The sequence below is a fragment of the Neolamprologus multifasciatus genome, chromosome 1 (genome assembly GCF_963576455.1).
Source record: "Neolamprologus multifasciatus chromosome 1, fNeoMul1.2, whole genome shotgun sequence".
In the NCBI taxonomy this organism is placed as follows: domain Eukaryota; kingdom Metazoa; phylum Chordata; class Actinopteri; order Cichliformes; family Cichlidae; genus Neolamprologus; species Neolamprologus multifasciatus.
In genome coordinates, this window is record NC_140439.1 from 5701424 (window position 1) to 5723862 (window position 22439).

Below are 22439 nucleotides of genomic sequence, written 5' to 3' on the forward strand. Positions count from 1 at the left end.
AAGGTGGCCCCTCCCTGACACAAGCGTCATGACTGCCAGCCAGTGCTGCTGGAGTAATGATATAGAGGCTTCTGAGGACAACGCTGAGAGAGCGTTCCATGTTATCAGAGAACGGGGGTTACGGAATAGAGTAACCTCAAGTTTTCCTAGTATCAGATGAGTTGTTCAGCCAGACGTACAAATTATACTCCATTATTGTCCCTGATTAGTTACTCTCAAGTTCCTCGTAAAACAAAAATCTATGTAACTTGGCTCTGAGGTTTGATGCTGAAAGACTTCACAGACTCTGCTTTCTAGTTGATTGCTCTACTCACCAGTGAGTCTTGTTGATGGGCTTAGAGCTGGCTTACTCCCAAAAGAGCAACCAGCTGACCCTTCAGGAATGTAAGGTAAGTAAAGCTGGGATTTTAGCAGGTAAGTTATCAAACACAATTGTTGCAGCCTAAGCAGTACTACTGACAGTGTAGTACAACAATCTGGTGGTGAATGATGAGGGTTCGGGTTAGGGGTTAGAGGATGCTGAGGTTTTGTAATGAAAAAGTAAGGGCAGCTAAGAGGAAGATGTAGAAGGAAAAGTTGGTTGGTCCAGATGATAAACTTGTGCAGGTATGGAGATGTCTGGGGCAGAGGGCAGTAGACTTTCAAGTACAAGTATGAGGATGGTGAGACAGTGTGGTAAAATGAGAGATCGGTTCAAAGCAAAAGTGGAATTACATCAGTGATTGGCTCTAGCCTCTTCTTGTTTGCGACTGAGTATATGTGTGTGAATGAGAGGGAGACAGGTAGAATGGTGAACATGCACGAGGTAGTGAAGATGAGTTTAAATACCGAGCAAAGGACAGTGTACAACAGGTGAAGAAGAGCATGCAGGCAGGGTGGAGTGGGTGGAGATGAGTGTTGGGGTGATTTATGTCAGGAAGAAGAATTGCAGGGGACGTTTACAAGATAGTAGTGGGAGTGAAAAACTCCATTGTAACAGTCCCTTCACTCTGTAGACTGAGTAACAAGAGTTCTTGTTGGCTATACATGATGTTTGCTTAACAGACTGTTGATAAAATAGCATGAGACATACAAAAACAAACAAAAAAGAGCACCAAATGGAAGAGCTCTGAGCTGTTGTGTTTGTCCGCATCGCCATCTTGGTATTCTTTCCACCTTCTACTGATGCGCTGTACAAAGTATTATAACATCTTGCATATAAGAGTGTGATGTGGTTACTCCACTGTTGGTGATTACAATGGCCTGCAGTGGGTAGTAAAGTACCTGAGTGCACTGTTGGCATCTAGCCAGCTACCATCAACTGTCAACTTGTTTATCACGAGTGCAAACAAGAAGGGGCTCAGATTCCTGATGTACTCTCACTTTGTCTGTCACTCTTACCTCACGTCTCACCGCTGTCTTGCTGTCTCATACTTGTCTTCTCTGCCACTCTTGACTTCCTCATGCAGCACCACAGTTCTTCTCTTGGCACTCGATCATATGCTTTCTCTTGATACACAAAAACACTGTGTGGCTTCTTCCCAGTTCATCTATACTTCTCCATCAACACTGTCAAAGTCAGAATCTGTCGTTCCCTTTTTCAGTATTAAGCCATACTGCTTCTCACCAAAGAGCTTTATGCACTTTTTTAAATGCAGAGGCATACACTGCATCATGCACAAACCTATTGCAGTTGTTACAATATTACAGTATTTCAGTCACATAATACATTACAATATAAAGCGCCTTGAGGTGACTGTTGTTGTGATTTGGTGCTGTATAAATAAAGTTGAATTGAATTGAATAATTGATTGATTGATTGATTGATTGATAATACTTTATTCACCCCGAGGGAAATTGGGTTAAGGCTGCCAGCTGTGCCAGCGCCATCTTACCCTCCGACCATACATACATTACACAAAAATCACATGGGGAATACAGGTCAGAGAGGTATAACAATGGAAAATGAGAAACATGAGGAAAGACGAAACCTTTTTTTGCTAGGCCCCCTTAGTTTTACAAGAAAAATGATCCCCCCCCCCTTTCTCGCGCGCACACACGCACAAACACATCCTCCAACCACACACGCCCATATTTTGCCCCATTGCAGTTTATTTTTACGCTGCGTCCACACCTACACGGGTATTTTTGAAAACGCAGCTGTTTCGTCCATGTAAACGGCGTTTCAAATCACGAAAACAAAATTTTTAAAAACTCCTTTTTTGCGTTTACGTGTGGACGAGGAATACAGAGTTGGTCACAACGTCAAAGGTATGTGCCTTTTTTCACGTCACGCTGTGGCCACGTTGTTGTTTACATGAGATGAACTGCAGAATGATAGAGACAAAATACTGTTAATCTGACTGTCTGCAGGTTTTACACGCAGTTACTGTCCCTCCATTTACAAAGGCAGAGGCGTCACGCTGTGATTATTTTACTGTAGTTGTTTTTTCCTGTGTAATAATATTCAACATTGCATCAATACATTTTTCAAAAAATGTCTCTCTGTGCAAAATGGGTTCAAAAACATAAACAGCTGTTTGTCCGTGATTTGAACCGAGGGAACAAATCGTGGCAGGATCAGCCTGATGTTATTTGTATCCCGCTGTAACTTTACTGTATAAAGAGCAAACATCTCCAACATGTCAGGAGTAGTTAGTCATTACAACAAGTGTTTGTAAACTAAAAATCAAGAATGTGGGATCCTGTTTGTCCGTGATTTAAACAGTCCAGCGCTGCTCCTGACAGGAAAACCAATCCTGCAGGGAGACCTACCTCGGCACTTGTGCAGGTGAAGCCAAAGGGAAGATTTGCTTCACCATATTTTCTAGTCTTTGTCTTAGAATGAAGTTGGTTTGGAAACATATTCAGCGATGCTTCATCTCCTGCTTTGCGTTTGTGTGGGCGCCCCGTGCTAGCAGTGTCCAAGCATTGTTTTTGTTTTTGGTTTTTTTTCCCCTTTTCATACCGCGCAATGGCTCTGCACCCCCCATAGGGGGCGGGCCCCACACTTTGGGAAGGTCTGCCCTAGACTGAGCTCCAACAGGGAGATCAGTTTGAGAACAGAAAAAAAACCACCTCAGCACATGAATCATCACATCTCACAACATAGAAGACATAAGGTTCAAAGGCGTTTGGGGGGGGGGGTGTGAGTGTAGGTCTGTGTCAGTGTACATGCGTGTGTGTGTCTGTGTGTTCTGTGTCAATGGAGAGAAAGTGTCCCTTCACCCGGTTAAGCAAAAGTCAACAATCTTCGATCAACACGGACGACCTTGAAGGAGGAACAAAGAGTTCTGACAACAATCCTGTTATCATGGAGATTTTTGTTGTTCCAGTCAGCTTAGACCTTGGCAGGCCTTCAGCTGGCGCCAGTGGGATAGCCGCATGAGTGAAGATGGTCAATGTTTGGGTTTAGTGCAAACAACTGCATCCAATTTTTACAATTGGTCTAATGTCCGTCACTGGTCACCAATTCTCTCAATTCCCGTTGTTCTTCTCCAAGATCTTATCCATATTGCGTTCAAAACACAGTCTGAGTACTCACAGCCCTGCCAATCGTCTGTCATGTCGGCCAGCCTTGTGGGATTTTGAACAACTGTAGCCGCTTCTTGTTCTTTGATAAGCCAGGTCCGAGCCAGCTCCAATCAGCCAGAACTCTGTTATCATGGTTCTGAATTGGTAGATGTCGTTCAATGTCCTCCATCGAGAGCGTCACCAGACACACGACGCAACCGACCATCAAGTATCCGGCAGCAAACGTCTCCGCGGGACAATCAGGCTCTCCCAAGCCCAAGAAGATGTCAATTCCGTTCGGGACCAGTTGATCAAATCCATGATTCTTTAGGTTTTATAGAACAAGACTGAGAAACTCTTTGAGGGCCAGAGAATAAGCAAGACTATACAAAAGTAGAGTGGGGTGGGTGTGATGAGTTGTTCATGATGGAGAGAAGTTTGCTCCTCTCCAAATTCTGACCAATGAAGCTTCCATCCTTGCGGATTAATGTGTTGATTCTGGTGCCCTGTTTGGTACTTATGCCCCTCAGGTGCTATTTGAGTAAGGAACTGAATTTATCTTTAAATAGACAACTCCGATGTAGACAGAAATAACCAGCCCATCCCTTTTTGCCCACCATTTATGCTTCTGATAGTTTTTCTGTCCTGCTTCTGTGTCTCCATCAGGCTATATCGAAGCTGTGGTGATCCCTGCAGGAGCTAGAAGGATCAGAGTAGTGGAGGACAAACCTTCACATAGTTTTTTGGGTAATGATGCTTGTGTTTTCCAGATGACTTTGTGGTTCTTCTCAACAATGCCGCTCACTTTTAGACACGCTGAGACATTAGATACCAGAAACGTCTCTTTCCAAAATAAAAGCTATATTATACGCTTCTTCTGGGCTCGTTAAAATGACATTAACGCCATAACGCGGCAAATCTCCGTTAGCGAGTTACCGCGGATCGCCCCGTGCGCGGCGCTGGACGGTGTCAACACGTTAACAAGCTAACTGCGCTAACGCACTAGTTCCCACCAATGTAATTGAGCATTGCGTGGCACATCCGACATACTGTTTTCCCCCACTGAGGGTGGGGGAAGTTTAATTTTGGCTAGCGTTGAGGCAGTTGCCATGTTGTAACAAGCTTAGCTTCTGTCCCGCTAGCTTGCGCTACGCTGAGTGGATCTGCGCTTGACAGTGCAGCCTAGGTGGAGTAGTCAAACGCAGATCCACTGAGCGCTCAACACAGACAGCATCGTCAGAAGGAAAGTTGATCAAATAAATTGAAAATTTTGTATTGTTCGATACATATGCGTACCGAACTACCGAAATACCGATACGAGTATTGTTGCACCCCTAATATATATATATATATATATATATATATATATATATATATATATATATATATATATATATATATGTATATATATATATATATGTATGTATATATATATATGTATGTATATATATATATGTATATATGTATGTATATGTATATATGTATGTATGTGTATATATGTATGTATGTATATATATGTATATATATATGTATATATGTATGTATGTATATATGTATGTATGTATGTATATATATGTATATATATATATATATATATATATATGTATATATATATATGTATATATGTATATGTATATGTATATGTATATGTATATATATATATATATGTATATATATATATATATATATGTATATATATATGTGTGTGTGTGTGTAACTTCTTGTATCTTACTTATAGCTCTCAAAGACTCAAGTAAGAGGTCCATCAACAATGACTGGAAAATTGAACTTCCAGGAGAATTTGAGCTGGCTGGAACCACAGTGCGCTATGTTAGAAGAGGAATATGGGAAAAGATGTCTGCCAAGGGACCCACTAAGACTCCTTTATATCTAATGGTAAATTGATTTGTATTGCTACTCATGGAAACAAACACACACACAGATACACTACCAGTAAAAAGTTGACTGGTAGTTGAAAAGTTAGACGCATATACTGATTTAATGTTTTTTCTTAATTTTAGATTCTCACTGAAGGCATCAAAACTGTTAATGAATGCATATAGAAGAATTATGTAATAAATAAAAATGTCTGAAATAACTCAAAACATGTTTTTTGTATATATATATATGATATATGATATATATATATCAGTGTATCTACCACTGAATCAGAGGACATTTTTTTATTAAGCCACTTAATGCTCACCTGTGATTCATTCAAGCATTAAAAAGGCACCCAAGTCCAGGGTTGGACCAGTTTTATAACCCTAACAGACAACTTTGCAAATAAACAATTATAAATACCATTTTAGCCACTTTATAGAAGGGCAGCTACCCAGAACACAGCCATGTTGTTACTGTATTTAAACAATTCAAACGGAAACAGCAGTCTTCCTTTGACTATGGTGGTCCTATCTCAGTCCATCAGCCAGTCTATCTGCATCCCTCAGATTTTGTCAGTTATGACTAAATCTGAGACAAAATAGAGACAAGTTATGTCTCTATTGAGATGGATTAGGCATTTGAGTTTTACCTTTTTAAATAGCCACCTTCCTTCTGGTGCAGCTATACACTTGACTGGGTTTAGCAACAATATTTTACAGCTAGAAAAGCAAATAAATGCAGAGAAATTTGGTAAGCTATAGGTACAACTTCCCTTGTCTTTCAACCCTTCTTTGTCATATTAACAGGTTCTGCTATTTCATGACCAGAGCTATGGGATCCACTATGAGTACACAGTGTCTTTAAACACAAGTCAGAACAGGAGCAGTGAGGAACAAAGGGAACCAGAGTATCTCTACATCTGGACACATAGCAGCTGGCAAGACTGTAATGTCCATTGTGGAGGAGGTAAGCTCTCTACTTTATTTGCTTTGCTTTGTGAAACAAACAAAAATGAAGTAATACAGGGGAACTGACACAAAAGGATGAAGCTAAACTCCAAACTACCAGGAAGTGGGAATATAACTAATCAGGAAAATGCTCAAAGAACTATATAAACAAAACTGTAACCAGGAACTAAGGAAAACAAAAACACGATTCAATTAACGAATAAATCTACAAATTAATTCAAAATAAAACAAAACCAGACAGTCCACCAAATCAAGACAGTGCGTAAACCTTCACAACCATGACAACATATGTGTGTAGACCCAAATTAGACACATTGGAAGGATTTTACTGAAGGATAAAAAACTGGCTTGAGTTTTGTCAGGATGCAGCCCATACAGACAAAACTAACCAGAGGGATGAATCCAAAGAAGGCAGGTCATTAATTAGAAGCAGGCCAAAAGAGAAATAAGTGGAACTTGTAGCCAGTGTTAGAAATATTGTGAGATGAATTTGGAAATAGGAAACAGATGAGGGATGGAAATTGATAAGAATTTAGCAATAACGATTCAATTATTGAAATCACCTATCGATTTGATTTCTTTGATTCTCGTTTGGTTCTTACTGGCTTATTTGTTAAATGTTGTGCATGTTGGAGGTATTTCCCCATGTTGTTGTGATCTGTGTTAGGGTCACTGCTCAAAAATTAATGTAGTACAGATATTACACTTTCCTTAAAAACAATGCAATATGTTACTTAATTACTCCAAAGAGAAGGTCATTTTACCATAAATGGCCTCCTTGACTCCGCCCTCAAACCAGCGTTCCTCCCTATGGATGTGTACATCATCATTGAAAGAGTGTCCACTAGCCTGTAGGTGTAAACAAAATGTGGAGTCCTGGCCTGACGAGGTCGCTCTTCTGTGTTGTGCTATTCGCTTCGCCAAAGGTTGTTTGGTTTCCCCGATGTATAAATCCTGCACTTAACAGCGTGCACTATGTTACTCTGTTTGTGTCGGGGACCCGATCCTTGGGGTGGACCAATTTTTGGCGCAGCGTGTTTAGGGGTTTGAAAGCCACAGAGACTCTGTGTTTAGACAAAATGAACTCAACTGTTCCGATACTCCTGACACGTACGGGATCACTAAGGGTTTTCGCTTTGATGGCAGTTGTCTTTCTTCTCTCCTGCATTGCCTGGAGCTTCTTTAGGTGCCTTCTCACCTTTGAAAAATGCCCAGCTTAGATTAACACATTTATAGCCCATTGTTTGCCAGTGCTGCTAGTTTCAGTCACTGTGAAAAAGTACTGTTTATAAGCATGAGGAAACCTGCAGTTAGCTGACACTGAAGACGTCACTTGGATGAGTGACGTTTCTCTTAGAGCAGGGGTCGGCAACCTTTCTGTTGACGAGTGCCATCTAACATTTCCTCAGAGGTCAGTGTGCCATATGATTGCATTAGCAATAAATGTAATAACGCTCTATATTAACAGTTACACACTATATAGAACCACTTTATAGATTATATGTGTTTGCAGCTGTCGGCAGCTATCAGCGAATAGTTATCAGCTATTTTGAAACAAAAAAAGACTTTTTATCCATAACAGCAAATGAACTGTACAACAGAAAGGTTGATGTAGAGTAAAATTCTAGTATCACTGTATGTGAATGGGGGAATGTGGCATCTTGCATAAACCACTATGAGTGCTCCAATAGACTAGAAAAGCACTAAACACTAAGTCCAACTAGTTAAAACTCAGACACTACTTTATAATATAAAGTAGTTAATATGGTGTTATTAAAAAGGTGTTGCATTTTCCCCCTTAAGTCCCTCACTCAATTCTCTCAGCCACTCTGATTTTTATGGGTACCTCAGCAGAAATGGATAAAAAACTTCTTATTCCTGGCTCTATTCTGGTATTTTATAACGGGTGGGATAAGGTATAGCACTTACACATATGTGTGTTTGTATGTGTGTCTGTGTGTGTTTTGTACAGGAGAGAGGAGGACAGTGGTTTCATGTATGAGGATAGTCAACAAATCTATGGAGGTTGTCAACAATAGTTACTGTCAACCTGAAAACCGACCGCAACCGCAAGTACGTCTCTGCAACACTCACCCCTGCCAGTACCGGTGAGAGAGAGAGACACACACACACACACACACACACACACACACACACAAATTGCCATTGGAATAGATACAGTATGACATAATACATATACATTATTTAGCCCATTTTTAGAAACTCTTTTGTTACAGCAGTGATGATGTAGTTGTAATAATAACATAACAGAAGATACAAATAACAAAATATGTATGCTTTCCCACAAAACTCAGTAAGCACACAAAATCTCAGGTCATACTTCATTTTCTCAGTCATTTTTAGGCCATATTCAGACTGTAGTTTGTTCAGTCAATCAAGCAATTTATTTATAAGCAGATTTAAAAACCAACACAGGATGACCAAAGTGCTATACAAAGTTGGTTATCAATAGGTCAATGTTTTGGGGGTTTTAGGAGCATTCATTGCACTATGAACACGATAAGTTGATGAAGTAATTTTTTTTGTGTCCTGTTTGTTTTCAAAGATGAAAACCAGCACAAAGAGACTTCACAGCGATCACCATGGTGATTCGACTTTAGAAACATCAATCAATCAATAAATCAATCAATCAATCAAAGCTTTATTCGCCACATGCAGGTTGCCCTGCAGTGAAATGGGACCCCCCCCCCCCCCCCGCCCCCCGACCTTACACACACAACACAGACATCACATGGAGATACAAGTCAGAGATCGGTACCGTTACAGAAAAACACTGAAATATACACTACAATGGGAAAGTACAAGAGGAAAAAAAGAGACCTCTACTCATGCTTCCATGGTAGGACAGCATGAGAACAGGAAACAAAAAAACTCCTCTGCACAGAAAGCACATAAATGTCCACAGCACAACTTTATGAAAGACATGACAAGCCACAGGATTGGGTGGGGGGTGAGGAGTAATACGAAGCGAACACAGCAGCCGCCCTGCACAGCGCTACCATTCCAGCGTGGCACACAGACCCGCCGTGTTCCCCCGCAGGAAACAAGCATCGAAGGCGTTTGGAGAGGGAGGGGGATGAGTGAGTGCTTATCAGTGTAAGTGTATGTGTGTGTGCGTGTCCATAGTTCAGCTGAGACAGTGTCCTTCGCCCTGCCAGGCTAAGTAAACAGTCTTCCAGCCAACCCAGGTGGCCTTGCATGGAATGGGAAGAATAGTCATCACACAGTCGTTATCAGGGTGTTGGGGGTATCCGCATGAGGTGATGGTGCTTTTTACTTTAGTGCGAACAGCTCATATGAATTTCAAAGCAGTTCCACAGTCCAACACTGGTCTCTCAATCTCCCGTTGGAGAGCAGCGAGCTTCGCCATACTTGCGTTCTGTGATGTTGTCATTTCTTGTGCTCAAGGAGCCGATTCTGAGAACTCACGGCAGTGTGCCTCCCCGAGATGTCATCCAATTTGCGCTCAGAGATCTTATTCTGAGTATTCACAGCAGCCGTAGCCTCTCCAAGATCTTATCCATGCTGCACTCAATGAGCCCATTTTGAGAAACTTACACCTCTCCCATCGTTCCGATCCCAGCGGGCAGCCTTGTGGGGGTTTGAACAGCCGGTTCCGCTTTCTTAATTCTTCGATAAGCCAGGGCCAAGCCAGCTCTGATCAGCCAGAACCCTGTTACCATGGTGCCGAATAGGTAGATATCTTCAGCACTCAGGCTCACCCAAGCCCAGACTTCTCGTTGAGAAAGGGGTGTCAATTGCATTTAGGGACAAGTTGATCAAATCCATAATTCCTCTTTTAGGTTTTAGAGAACAGACTGTGAGAGAGTGTTCCAGGGAAAAGTAATAAAAAACACGAGACAAGACAAGGACATGAGGAGCTAAGCAGGGAAGATAAGGGAGAGGAGAAAAAGTGCGACCGCCTTCGCTGAGAGCCAAACGATCACCGCAAAGGATGGCTCACTTTATCACAGTAGTGGGCTGGGGTCAGCATTTACTCAGCTTTAACATCACTCTGGGTTCTTGGCTAGGTTAGCATTAGCATGCTGTCTGTGCAGGTGCTCACGAAGAGCCGAAATTTTGTCAACAGTATAATGCAGTAGTTTCTGTCCTGAAGCAGTCTCCACTTTACCGCGCTTGTTTTTGTGTTTGTTGTTTGTGCAATAAAAAAAAAGTAATGTCCAGTTATTGTACTCCTCCGACACGCGAACTGAAATCAGCTTATCGTAGCGAGAGTGCAAGAACCGATAAGCAGGATAGATATAGGCTGGCAATTCGGTTCTCGATTCCATCACCATCACTAACCGTTATAGCTCTATAGAGCTTGGGGGCAGAGCTTTGACAGTGCAGGTATCGATCATGGTCCACTCGGACTCAATGTCCCCAGTCTCCCGACTCGCATACTGTTGAAGCTTTGCTAGAAGTGGGAATTCTCACAGACCAGGGTCTCTTCCAGACTTTCACAGTGTGCTCTCACTAACCATGGGCCTATTTCCCACATACCCATGGAAATCCCACAGTAGGAAAGTGACCCAACTGGGGACAATGGAGTCCCTACCCTGAGTCTGACCCTTATTCACGGTGAGGCCGTGAATAAGGCCCAATCCTGGGGAGATAACACAATCTACTTTATTTTCTCCACCGAGGTGTCATTGTAATTGCATTTTCAGAGCACTAGATGCTGCAGGTAGTTTTGTAATTTAGGAAAATAACTTCACCCGAGTGATGACAGAAATGATCAGTTCAAGGTTTCACAATGGATATTCTATAACCCAGTATTAGAGCCCATAGGTGTGCCGTGAAACATGATCAGGTGTGCCATGGAAGATCATCTGGTTCCACCTGATTAGTACTGTAAGCGATCAGCGTAATGGGCATTCTCTTCCACTAGAGGGCAGCACAACTACTTGTTCTAATTAAATGAGTCACGCCGTAAGACGACACAGTGCGTGATAGCAATAGATAAATACAGTGGAACCCCGGCTTACGAAGACCCCACTTAACGTAAAATTCAAGTTACGAAGGCACTTAACGGCAATATTTCTGCCCGAGGTATGGCAAAATGCCCGCGTAATGAAATAGATAAAATAGAAAATTAAAAAAAAAAAAATAAATTAAAGTCAATAATGTTATGTACATGTACACGTACGTATGTATCCATGCATACGTATGCTTTCTTCAACCTCTTCCACCAAGAAGTTCGTCTTCAGCCAGCATCGCCTCACTCAAAAGGAAAAATTTGCTTCGACTTACGAACATTTTGACTTACGAACATTTTGACTTACGAAAGACCCTCTGGAACAAACGGGGTTCCCCACTGTATTTGAAAAGAAAAGGTGTTCAGTCTGACCTGAGTCCTGGAGAAAACTGACTCAGATGAAGACCCTAGTATGAGCAGTGGTCAGAAGAAAGCAAAAAAGGTCTACTGGGGACAAGCCGAACCAAATCCACTACGCCTGGTGGCAGGGAAGAATGATCAATATGCTGTCTGTGACATCTTTGTTTGATGCTGTGCCCTGTGACTTTCATAATGTGAAATATGTGCTGTGGCTCCAAAAGGTTGGGAAACACTGCTCTAACCAGTGGATCACAGAAGTTACATCCTTGTTTGTTCTACAATTCATTGGTATGAATGAGCTCAAAATGTAAACAACTGATATTTTTCACAGGTGGATGACAGGTGAGTGGGGGCCTTGTTCTGTCACTTGTGGTAAAGGTCATCAGCAGAGGGAGGTGTTGTGTCTTTACCACCTACAGAATGGTTCAGTCATCCACACCAGGGACCTGTACTGCCAAGGAGGAAAACCTCCTGTTTTACAGGGCTGCGAGGGCCGCCTTTGCCTCACAGCGTGGGAGGCTTCAGAATGGTCCAAGGTATGGCACATGCACACTTTCTGTACTTTAATTTTAAGAAAACATGAAACTGTAAGAAGAGCCCTTAAAACCACTTAAGCCCCACGCCCCCGGTACCGGGGGCAAAAAGGAGGAGATCACGTTTAATCGGTTATAACGCGGGTTGAGAAATATAAGTCCAGACATGTGTGGTATCCACAGAAACCTCAGAATCTCAGCTAAAATGTCATATAAACCATTTCTACAACCACCAAACACACCGAAAACAAGCTGTGATTAAACGAGCAGTTACGTAAATGCGCAGAAGTCCGCTAAACAAACAAAACCGAACCAGAAATTCTTCAGACTTTGTGTAACCGGCTAAAGATGGGCTGGTTAGCTTCCAGAGCTATCACTGACTCCACACACCAAGTTTCACCAGGATCAGACCAAAATTCACTGAATGAGCCACAAAAGAAGACCACAAAAACACACAGCGGCACAAATGCGCTAAGACATAAATTGGCTTACCGTCCCGATTTCCTCCGTTATTTTCGCCGGTAGCCGGTAGCCACATGATTAACAGTGGTTACCATGCCTACCTAGCCGCATCAGAGCCGTTTTCCGTCAACAACCTCCATTTTAGACCCACCTACAGACACGTGACTGGACAGACGCCACATGCAGTAAATTTGGGCCCACGTGGGTTTTGTCATCACAACGTCTGATTGGTTGAAGTGACGTGAACGTGGCATCATTACTATGAATCTATTGGCTCAAACGATCAAAAAGAGGTGTCAATCACGCAAATTGACCAAAAGAAACCAAAGTTACAGCCCCTCGGAGTTTAAAGGGCCAGAGGCCAATCAAACGCTCTATGCGCGCTGCAGAAAAGGGCCATTACCATGTAAATGTGTGGTTAATTCTTCAAAAATATATTTTAAAAAAAGCATTTTTAGGTCTGTTAATAAAATTTATTAATTTCTGCTCTTTAATACCTAAAAAAATCAACTGGCATGGTGTCCAATTGTGTGCCAAAATTGGACATTTTTGTACAACGTCTGGATATTCATGTATTGACAGGGCTGTAATTTTTCACTGTTTCACTTTAGAAACATGAATCTTTGCACAGATGATGTTTATATGTTGATTACTGAATTTCTGGAACCAAATGTGATCTGAGGCATATTTTTCAAAGGGTTATATGCTAAAAATTAAAAAAAAATAATTAGGCGAGGATAAAATCTACTTACTTTTTCTGTGTTCCAGTCTCAGTAACTTTGACACAGTAATCTCTGCTTCAATATTTACACCTCTGATGAAATTTCCCAAGTGTTAGCTTTATTTTGATGCCAAGATTGTAAGGACAGAGTTTGTAATTGCAGAGAAATAATCAATTAAATTTGGGCATTACATTTTCGAGCAGGAAGCTCAGAAACCCCCTTGGGGTTTAAGAGGTTAAGAGTATACCGGATGTATTTAATCTGTAAGATTAAGTGTAAGAGGTGTACTGATTTGAAAACTGAATCAAATTCCTCACCCAGAATATTTGGAAGTTACCTCATTTGGCGTATGGTGTGCCCTTTTTCTGTAAGCATCTGCCAGATTCCTTCAGATGTAATTTTGCTGCAGTGTCGAGAATGCAAATGTTCATGTCAGCTCCTTTGAGTAGCGTAGGATCAAAAAACCCTTGGATTTTAATCTAACAGAATCAACTTTTGGAGATTTACTTACCTGGATGATTGAGACTGCATCAAGACATTTCTTTCTTATTCTTTTCTCCAGTGTTCATCAAATTGTGGTCAAGGTGTCCGCAGACGTACAGTGTTGTGTACAAACCCTCAGGGTCTGTGTGATCCATTGTCCCAGCCAACTCAGGAAGAATATTGTGAGGACTTCTCCAAATGTTACGAATGGAAAACCGGAGACTGGTCCAAGGTATGACAAAAGCAAATTCATATCTACCTATTAGGGGTGCAACGATACTCGTATCAATATTGAACCGTTCGATACAGTGCTTTCGGTTCGGTACGCATATGTATCGAACAATACAACATTTTTTTATTTATTTTATCAACTTTTCTTCTGACGATGCTGTCTGTGTTTTCATGTGAAGTATGACCCTGAAGGTAAGCGCGTCATGGACTAAAGTAAAACAGTATGTCGGATGTGCCAGCAATGCTCAATTACATTGGTGGGAACTAGTGTGTTAGCGCAGTTAGCTCGTTAACGTGTTGGCCGTCCAGCCCCACGCACGGGGCGATCCGCGGTAGCTCGTTAACGGAGATTTGCCGTGTTGTGTCGTTAACCTCATTTCAGATTAACGCTGACAGCACTAGTGGGAACACAACGAATATGACTGCACATTTACTCCGACATCATCCTCGTGCAAAGACAAGTGGAAGCAGACAAAAACAACAAGCACGCATGCTACAAACTTTACCCGAGTCATTTAGACAGCCGTTAGCACATGATTCTCCTTATGGGGACCTGATATGTTTACTATGCTGCTGAGAATATAGCCCAGAAGAAGCGTATAGTAGAGCTTTTATTTTGGAAAGAGCCATTTCTCTGTAATAAACTCTCTTTTCCAAAGATGAGGGATTTCTCCATCAGATTTATTATTTATTACTTTGTTGTTTCAGCAACATTAAATTTAAAAACTGTACTTTTGAGTTAAAATATATATTTATAATTTTAATAAATGACAAATTAAAAAGGCATGAACATTTTTTTGTATCGAAAAAATATCGAACCGTGACACCAAACTATCGAACCGAACCGTGAATTTTGTGTATCATTGCACCCCTAATAAATATATATATATATATATATATATATATACATAAAAGACCTCCCAGCCCATTGTTCCTTCAGTGGGCTGGTTTCAGTCATTATGCAAATGTATGTTTATAAGATTGGGGAAAGCTGCAGTCAGCTGAGACTGATGAAGTCTTGGATGATGACGAAACGTTTCTGAAAACGCTACATCCAGATTAACAGAATCAACTTTTGGAGTAAAGAGCTAAAGTTATAGCAGTATAATGTGGTTGTTTCTGTTCTGGGGACACTTTGCAATTTACCATTGTACTCTCATCCTTTTGTAAAGTGATGTCTATATCCACGCTGTAGACTGCAGCACTAGTTTTCACTTCTGGCTCACAAACTGAAATCAGCTGATTTTAGCACAAGTGGAGCCTATAAGTAGGATCCATAGGCAAGCAGACTTACAACTGCTGTGAACCGGTTCTTAATCTTAATATTCTTATTATTGTATAACGTTGAAGTTGGCTAAATCTTGATTCTTGACTGTATCCTGATTTTCATTTATAATTTTAATGCACTTTACATTTTTAATCAGAATCAGAATACTTTATTAATCCCTAAGGAAATTATTCCTTATGCTCAAGGTTAATATGTGTATATATGAAAATGACAACAACAAATATACTTCTGCAGTGAAGTACATAAATCATTGCCAAATGAATCTCTCCCATGGTAGAATGTGTGTAGACTCTTCATTCTGTGTTATAGACTCGGGAATAAGTGTTTGAAATAATCTACCTCTGTTTAAAACAATGCTGTTAAAAGATGAATAAATTAATTCCTACTGTAGTATTTCCTTGCTCTTAAGAGTTCTCACCTGTAAAATGATAATTTTACTGTTCCATTTAAAAAGTTTAGTAAAACCTCTGCACACTTTTCATTTGCTGTTTCAGTGCTCATCATCCTGTGGAAAGGGACTGCAGTCACGGGTGGTTCAGTGTATGCACAAAGTGACTGGTCGACATGGTAACAACTGCTCTGTGATGCTGAGACCACCAACATATCGATCCTGTCACAGTGGGAACTGTGATGAGAAAATTAATGCGAATACCATCACCTCCCCTAGGCTAGGTGAGACACTGATCGCAACTGCAGTTTGCATTTTTAAAGGATAAAGAGATGTTGCACACAGTACAGATTCACCTTTACCTACTGAACAGCTAAAGCTTCCTCAAGTTGTAGAACACTAAGAAAACAGCTGCTTTGTAATTTAAAGAACTGGAAAACTTTCTCTGAGGCACAAGCACAATTTACAAATGATTAAGGTCTGTTGAGTAATTTGCTTGATTAATAAATATACAGAAAAGTCAGAATTAAACTTGCATCTAAATGTGTTTCATATATTAATTATGATAGTTTTTGGAAAAATAAACAGAAATTTGTGTTTGTGTTCACTGCAGCATTTATTTATTTATAATAACTGGTTATAATACCATCCTTGCCTTCAGGCAACTGATGTTGTGATTTGGTGCTGTATAAATAAAATTGATTTGAACAAAACATCAGTTATTGTAGAGATGCTAAAAATGCAAGATGCAAAAAGAAATTTTTGACTGGCTCTCACCAGGTTTTACTCATGTATGACGATTCAAGCCTGGTGTTAAGATAACATTTAGAATGAGATTTATGCTAGGGTTGTTTATGTTAGAGTATTTGTTTGTTCTTAGTGAAACCTAGGGGTAAGAGGAATCTCAGTGAAGGTCCTCACAAAAAAAAAAAAATATATATATATATATATATATATTCCAGTGTGTGTATTCATTCTCCCACCATGACAGCCCCATTCTACCCGCCCCCTGTGTACATAATAGGGCTGTAATTCAGTTCAATTCAATTCATTCATACAGCATTAAATCACAACAACCTCAGAGCACTAAGGTAGACCGTACAATAATACACACAGAGAAAAACCCAACAATCATATGACTCCCTATGAGCAGCACTTTGGCGACAGTGGGAAGGAAAAACTCCCTTTTAACAGGAAGAAACCTCCGGCAGAACCAGGCTCAGGGAGGGGCGGGGCCATCTGCTGTGATTGGTTGGGGTGAGAGAAGGAAGACAGGATAAAGACATGCTGTGGAAGAGAGACAGAGGTTAATAATAAGTACGATTCAATGCAGAGAGGTCTGTTAATGCAGAGGTTCCCAAAGTGTGGAGCCCACAGAGCCATTGCAGGCGGGGCGTGGTATGAAAAGAAAAAAAAATGAGGACACTGTCACCATAATTGACAGGTTTTTTGACGGGGCTCCCACACAAAAGCAAATCAGGAGATGAAGCATCGCCAAATATGTTCCCAGGTGGTGGGGGGGCGCGAACATTTTTCTTGTAAAACAAAGGGGGGCCTAGCAAAAAAAGTTTGGGAACCACTGTATTAATGCATTTTGAGTGAGAAAGGTGACTGACGAAGAAATACTCATGGGAATCCCCCCGCAGCCTACACCTGTTGCAGCATAACTAAGGGAGGATTCAGAGTTACCTGATCCAGCCTTAATTATTTGCTTTAGCAAAAAGGGAAGTTCTAAGCATAAAGAGTCTGCAACTGACTGCTCTTTTATTTGTGTTACCTGTTGAAGTTCAGTGTCTGGCTGTTTGGCTAGTGTCAGCAAACACTCGGCTCTAGCATCACTCTGGGTTCTTGGCTAGCTAAGCGTTAGCCAAGAACCCGGTTCTCAACTCCATCTCTACATGCATATGTACTTGAGTGACAGTCCATTCTTTATTTAACACGATGTTGACCCACCCTATGCAGCTATAACAGCTTCAACTCCTCTGTGAAGGCTTTCCACAAGATATAGGAGTATGCTTATGGGAATTTTTTAACTATTCTTTCAGAAGCTCATTTTTCAGGTCAAACAGAAGGCACGGCTCTCAGTATATATGCTCTAGTTCCTAAAATAGTTCTATCTGGTTGATGTCAGGACTCTGTGCAGTCCAGTTAAGTTCTTCCACACCAAACTGGCTCTGGGAATGTTTCTATAGACCTTGCTTTTTGCACTGGTGCACAGTCATGTTGGAGCAGGAAGGAGGCATTCCCAAACTGTTCCAACAAAGCTGGTAACCTGAAATGGAGAAGCGTGATTCAACACTCCAGAGAACACGCCTCTACTGCTCTACACTTGGTGGTGTAAGGCTCGACCATAGAAACCCAAACTGTTATTGAGCTAATCTGAAGACCCCATGAAGTTTAGAGGTCTGTAGCAACTTTGCAGAAAATTGGCTGCCCCTGTGCATTATGTGCCTCAGTATCCACTGACCGGGATGCTGGCCTAACACTTCATGGCTGAGTTGCTGTCATTCACAGTCACTTCTGCTTTACCACTAACTGTGGAATATTTAGTAGCATGGTGCTGTGATGGGATGCACAGGTGGCATCGCATCACAGCACCATGCTGGAATTCAATGAACTCCATTTTTGGCAATATAATACAACAATACATACATAATACAAGCAAAAGTAGTATAATGGGGAATTAAAAGAAATACTTAGGAGGACATTGTTAGAACTTAAGTAAATATTTTTGACAAAAATGGAATGATCCCACTCAATTTGTCACTGGTAAAAAGATACGATTGATTGCTGGGAAGGCATTGCTAATGAAGTACACTTTTATTAACATTTAACAAGACTCTCACATCTCCTAAATATACTGAATTGCTGCTTTCTTCTCTTCCATCCCAACAGCTGCTCTGACCTACAAGTGCTTGGGGGACAGGTGGACAGTGTACTGTCATGTGATCCGGGATAAAGACCTTTGTCAGGACATGAGGTGGTACCAACGATGCTGTGAAACCTGTCGGGTCTTTTATGCCAACAAAATACTGCACAAGCGCTAATAACCAAAAGCACATACTCCCTTTTAAATGTTACGTAATACTGATAAATACAGAAAATCTTTGGGTTTTTTTTATTTAAAACAAAAAAAGGTAAGTATACATAAATGTATACTGGAAACAAGAATATGTAGCTTGTAATTTTAATGCACATTAGAAAATATCTGATATTTTACTTGCTGTAGACAAAAACAAAGAACAAACTTTATTGTACGCAGCAACTGACAAATGTGTGTTGTATAATAACCTGGCAGGTCCACTAAACAACATGTGATTCAGAGTCAGCATGAACTTCCCCTCTCCTTCTTTTGTATTGTTTCTGTTATATAGCAGATTTCAAATCATTGGTCACTTTTTTAATGTTTAAGTAACATTATGTAAGTATTAATAAATTACTGTAATATGTGCCTATGATCAGGAGCCATTGTAAAATACTGTAGAACTCTACTGACTCACTCCAGCTTATAATAGAAGACACACTGATCTTACTCGGTGTGGAAAGCTAATGTAGCAGATAATGATGGAAACAAATTCTGGGGCTCTGGTAGTGTTTGGTTTGCTCTCAGTCATTCTCCACCACCCTAAGGAGGGTATTATATTTTGACCTTGGGACTTCTAGGCTATATTTGGCACAGATATCCCTGTATGCTATGCCAGCCATGCGGTTGTGGCATTCATGCATGCCCTGTCTGCTGGGACCTCTTTGCACAGCCTGCACCTGAGGCCTTGCCTGGTGTGGTAGATCCCAGCCTCTATCAATCTGGCTTGTTCCTGTGCAGACATGATTAGTGCCTCTGTTCCTCTACTTGCTCTTCTTCTTTCTCAAGTTACTGCTGCCTGAGATATTCAGAGCTGGTTGGTTTTGGTGATGGTCACACCTTGAGAGCGTACTTCACGTATTCTTGGTAATCGACCAAAAGGGTCCAGTTTTCCAGCTGCCATACTCAACACCTTGAACGCATCAGTTTTTTTGGGGGGGGGGGCTTGGTATCCATCTCAGAGGGTGGGGATCACAATATCTCGTCCTGACCTGAAGTCCTGGCTTGCCCTCGCCGTAGCGTTCATGTACCTCATTGATCTCTAGTTGTGATAGCAGTTGCTGTCAATTTTGATCCTGGTAGTTTTTGTTTTTTATAAAGTTGTGCAAAGGAATTAGGTCAGCTAATGTTTTTTAGTTTGATAGTAAGATTTTACAATTCAATCATTTAAACTGCCTGCAGTGATCAGGAGCAAGAATATTACGGAGCCCCGCAGGGGACATGGGAGAAAAAAAAATTAAGATGGACTTTTGCGAGATCTCGCAAAAGTTTTGCGAGATCTCGCAAACGTTTTAGCCGCATTCTTCGGACGCTGGCTCGAGGCCGACCGGGAGGTTGAGGCACGATGTGCCGGGAAAACGGTGTTCCTCTCGGCTGTAGCAGGTCTCGACCTCCCGTTAGCTTCGAGCTAGATCTCGAGCGAGATCTCGCAAAAGTCTGTCTTAATTTTTTTTTCTCCCATGTCCCCTGCGGGGCTCCGTAGAATATAACTATTTCACTAGCAGTATCTGATTAGATGCACCAAGACCTGATGCTAGTTAACCTGTATAGTTGCATATAGAGCCAAACACAAGTCAGAACCAGTATTTGTTGTAGACACAGCTGACAGTTCTGTTGAGCCTGTTCAAACCTCACTGGTGCTGCTTCTTCCTCTTTTAAAATTGCCAATCAAACGTTATAAGCACGTATTTTCCTCAGTATAAGGTGCTCAAAAGAACATCAGTTACTAGTGTGATTATTATCCAGATAAAATAGGCAGATATAATATTTTTTCTCAAATGGCCAAAAAATGTAATACTTGATCAATTTCATGGGGTCTTTAATGCTTTTAGCTGTAAGACTAGAAGGTGCTGTATGAATGCCAGTTCATTTCCCTTATATAGTCAGGGAGAACACATGCGTGTTGGTGTGTGTATCATCATATGATAAAAGTTCATAAACGTGTTTTACAGTTGGTTGAATGGTGCTATCTTATAACTTCACATTTGTGGAATTCAGATGATGTCCGTGTATGATCCTCACAATTAATGGCTGTCTGCTTTTATTTGTTGGTGGATTGATACCATTGTTTTGACAATACTTTTTTTCTTATGGTATAAATATTCTTTATTATTCTTGTACTGTTCTTTGTTAGTTGCACATACACCATGTTTGATTAATAAAGTTTCAATAGAAAGTGTTTTTCACCGTGCTGATTGAGAGCTGGGTATTTGTGTATGCATGCATTTGTTTGTATATTCATGCATAAAGACGTGTCATAGATGGTTAATTTAATAAAATGAAAATTATACTTTCTATGAAGAATACTGTATGTAAGTATTAAAAATATTTTTTGCTGTGATTTAAGTATCTTTTATATTTATGAACATTTTTGCCTGAAACTTGATTAAAAGTTTGTGACGTGCAGCTGAAAATTCTGAAAAAGCCTAGAAAGTGCTCTTTTTTTAAGACTAAATGTAAATCTAATTTGACATTTTTCTCATATTTTAGAATTCACTTATAAACAGTGAGATATGCTGGAGGTAGAAACTGCATTTTGTGTTGACTTGTGTCTAACAATTACATTTTTTGCTGATCATCAATTTATGTGTGATAAACATATAAAAATAGGAAATCAGGAAAGGTTCAAACACTTCTCGACACGCTGTCGGTCAACACAATGAGTATATAGGGTAAAATGTTTAAGATACAGGTACACCGTCACGTGTACACGATTTGAGAGGAGAAAAGAGAAACAACCATCCTGCATCCTGACATCTGAGCAGCTGTGATTTTTGGGACACTGGGATAACAGTGTCCCAGATTTGTGACCCACTTGGTGACAGAAAAGTGTCTGGCTGTTTTTAAGTCTTGTTTAAAAACACACTTTTACTCTCACGGTACTGAAACTGTGATCCAGTATTTGTGTTTCAGTCTTTGTAATTATGTTCTTTAATTATTGTTGTTCATGTTTTTGGGTTTCTTTAGTTCTCAGAGATCTTATTGTGTTATCTCAGCCTGTGTTTGAGTCTGTGTTGTTTACCTCCTGTAAACAAGAATGAATTATTGATCCATTAATTAATTAATTTCACAAAAAAGAATTAAACTCTAAATGAAAACCTCATTTCAAAAACCATTTTCCGATTTCCAAAATCGTTTTTAAAACAAAATTTTAAAAAGACAAAAGGTAAATGGATTTTTTCTCCTATTCCTTATATCACTGCCCTCTGCCAAGACCGGAGATGGCACTACTGATTTAAGTTAATTTATTTTAATATGTGAGTGCATAGATTCATTCTCAACTGGACATAAATGATGATCAAAGACAATGTGTGGTTTTATTTTATTTTTTTACATGATGCTTGTCTTTATTAATTCCGTTTGAAAAGTAATACTCAAAAGTTGGATGCATGATGAATTCATCAAAACCCAGCCAAATCCCAACAAAGTCTGCTAAATGTCACTGAAGGTCAGGTATATTCCAATCAGCACAGTTTAAGCATTCACTGCACCTACAGTACCTGAGTGCTGTGATATATGCAGTAAATGGTGTGGAAGAAATTTTCAC

At 40.5% G+C, this 22439-nt stretch overlaps 1 protein-coding gene across 3 annotated transcripts in view; it reads left to right on the top strand.

The window, feature by feature from the left end:
• Positions 1 to 19057, top strand: part of adamts17 (ADAM metallopeptidase with thrombospondin type 1 motif, 17) — a 91310-nt gene extending 72253 nt beyond the window's left edge. For all 3 annotated transcript variants that reach the window (XM_085165105.1, XM_085165112.1, XM_085165121.1), the window contains 8 exons: positions 4159 to 4239; positions 5231 to 5388; positions 6183 to 6342; positions 8317 to 8452; positions 12035 to 12239; positions 13983 to 14135; positions 15917 to 16094; positions 18706 to 19057. In XM_085165105.1, coding sequence (XP_085021231.1) covers positions 4159 to 4239; positions 5231 to 5388; positions 6183 to 6342; positions 8317 to 8452; positions 12035 to 12239; positions 13983 to 14135; positions 15917 to 16094; positions 18706 to 18857 — 1223 coding nt within the window. In that variant the 3' untranslated portion in view covers positions 18858 to 19057. The remainder of the gene's footprint in view (positions 1 to 4158; positions 4240 to 5230; positions 5389 to 6182; positions 6343 to 8316; positions 8453 to 12034; positions 12240 to 13982; positions 14136 to 15916; positions 16095 to 18705) is intronic.
• The last annotated feature ends 3382 nt before the right edge of the window (positions 19058 to 22439 follow it).